The sequence below is a fragment of the Parus major genome, unplaced genomic scaffold (genome assembly GCF_001522545.3).
Source record: "Parus major isolate Abel unplaced genomic scaffold, Parus_major1.1 Scaffold523, whole genome shotgun sequence".
Lineage (NCBI taxonomy): Eukaryota > Metazoa > Chordata > Aves > Passeriformes > Paridae > Parus > Parus major.
In genome coordinates, this window is record NW_015379411.1 from 3,542 (window position 1) to 6,192 (window position 2,651).

Genomic DNA, 2,651 nt, shown 5'->3' on the forward strand with positions numbered 1-2,651 from the left:
CCCCTCAAAATTGGGATTTTTCCCCTCAAGAATTGGGATCCCACTTCTTCCATATTTTTTATCCTCAATTTGTGCCAAAGGAAATCTCCAAATCCTGAATTTTTTTCCTCAACTCTAAAAATCCTAGGGAATAAACTCCCTTAGAAAAATGATTCCTGAAATTCCTCCTGGTGGGGGAACATCCCTCAGGGATTTGTGGGAATGCTGAGGTTCAAATCCACCTTTTTAGCTTTTCCCTAGATCTGGGAATGAAAATTCCGGAATTTTCGTGCTGCTTTATCACTTCAGGGTTTGATTCCTGGGATTTTCCTGGAAATGGCTGAGTTTAAAAACCCTGAAATGCCAAAAATGAGGAAAATTCCTGGAGAAATCTGGGATAAATCCTGGATTTTAGGGATAGGGTGTGAGGGTTATAGGGAAATAACTGGATTTTAGGGGTAGGGAATGGGATTTGTAAGGAATGGTTGGATTTTAGGGATAGGGAATGGTTGGATTTAAAGGATAGGGAATGGTTGGATTTTAGGGATAGGGAATGGTTGGATTTAAAGGATAGGGAATGGTTGGATTTTAGGGAATGGGAATGATTGGATTTTAGGGATAGGGAATGGTTGGATTTTAGGGATAGGGAATGGTTGGATTTTAGGGATAGGGAATGATTGGATTTTAGGGATTAGGGAATGGTTGGATTTTAGGGATTAGGGAATGTTTGGATTTTAGGGAATGGGATTTGTAAGGAATGGTTGGATTTTAGGGACAGGGATAGGGAATGGTTGGATTTTTGGGATAAGGAATGGTTGGATTTTAGGGATTAGGGAATGATTGGATTTTAGGGATAGGGAATGATTGGATTTTAGAGATAGGGATAAGGAACGGTTGGATGTTAGGGAATGAGGATTTTGTTAGGAATGGTTGGATTTAAGGGATAGGGAATGATTGGATTTAAGGGATAGGGAATGGTTGGATTTTAGGAAATGGGGATTTTGTTAGGAATGATTTGATTTCAGGGAGCTGCTGCTGCTCTCACCATCCCAAATCCATCCCAAATCCATCCCAAATCCATCCCAAATCCATCCCAAATCCATCCCAAATCCATCCTGCTCCAAACCCCGGCAGCTCTGAAGGAGCAATAACCATTTACTGTTGGAATTCCCATCCTGGGAATTGGGATTGGGAACAATTCCCTGGAATTCTCCCTTCCCGCTGCCTCCTTTGGGGTGATGGGATGCGGGAATCCCACTCCAATCCCTCTGGAATTGGAAAATCCTGACCTTGGGTTTTGTTTTCCAGGCTGAAAGCGGGAAAAGGGAAGCGAAGACAGAGGACGGGAGCAGAGGAAGGTACAGCCCACGAGGATTTTGGGGAATTCTTGGGAATTTTTATCCCTTTCTTTTCCCTCTTGGAATGTTTATCCACAATCAGGGATTGCTGAGCCTCCCTCCAGGTTTGTCCTGCTGCTCCTCCTTCCCAATCCGTGCGCTCCAGAGCCAAAATATTCGGGATTTATTAAAAAAAAATCATGGAAAAATGGGGTGAAATCCCAATTCCTGTGGAGTTTTCTTCGGTTTTCTCCCCTGCTCAGGTCCTGGCTCCTCCTGTTGCTTTTATTCCATCCTGCAGCTCTACCCTCTATCCCTGCCTCTGGAATTCCTCTTCCCAACTACTGAATTCCCGGAAAATTTCAGGAATTTTTGTTAAATATGGCTTCAATCCCTTTTTTTCTGTGATTCCAACTCGGATTTTTGGATGAGTTTTGTTGTGAAAAGCCCCAAAATTGTCTAAGGGTGATCCTAAAATTTAAGGAATTCCGTTATGGAAAAGCTCTGTATTCCCACATCTCGGTTTTTTTCCTCATCATTCCATGAAACTGCAGAATTTTGGGAGTGTTAATTCCCAAATTAATGGGAGTTTCTTCCTCACTTCTTGATTCTAGACAGGTGGAATTAAAATATAAAGTAAAAAATTAAAATTAAAATTAAAACAAAGATTAAAAATAAAATTAAAACTAAAACTAAGATTAAAATTAAAATAAATTAAAATTAGAAAGTGACTTTTCCATGAATCCCAGCTCCTGAAAAGTTGGAAAATTGATATTTTTCCTCTCCCCACACATTTTCCACACAATTATTTTATTCCATCTTTTTGGGAGCAGAAAACACAGGAATTATGATTTTAATTATTAACTATTAATTATTTATCTGAAGCTTTAATTAATTAAACTCCACCCCTGGGCTCTGCCTTTCTTTCCCAGGCTGCATTTTCCATGAGTCCATGGGATGAATTTTCCATGAATTCCTGGGATGAATTTTCCATGAATCCCAGGAGTTTTCCATTAATTTTTGGGATGAATTTTCCATGAATCCCAGGAGTTTTCCATGAGTTCTTGGGGTGAATTTTCCATAAATCCCAGGAGTTTTCCATGAATCCCTGGAATGAATTTTCCATGAATCCATGGGATGAATTTTCCATGAATCCCTGGAGTGAATTTTCCTTGAATCCCAGGAGTTTTCCATTAATTTCTGGAGTGAATTTTCCACAAATCCCAGGAGTTTTCCATGAGTTCTTGGAGTAAATTTTCCATGAATCCCAGGAGTTTTCCATGAATTCCTGGAGTAAATTTTCCATGAATCCATGGAGTGAATTTTCCACAAATC

At 39.9% G+C, this 2,651-nt stretch overlaps 1 protein-coding gene across 2 annotated transcripts in view; it reads left to right on the forward strand.

Annotated features, from left to right (window-relative positions):
* The window catches only part of LOC107199243 (zinc finger protein 638-like), a 19,519-nt gene that overhangs the window by 2,490 nt on the left and 14,378 nt on the right, over nucleotides 1–2,651 (forward strand). For both annotated transcript variants that reach the window (XM_015616582.3, XM_015616581.3), the window contains exon 2: nucleotides 1,288–1,337. In XM_015616582.3, the coding sequence (XP_015472068.1) occupies nucleotides 1,288–1,337 (50 nt within the window). The remainder of the gene's footprint in view (nucleotides 1–1,287; nucleotides 1,338–2,651) is intronic.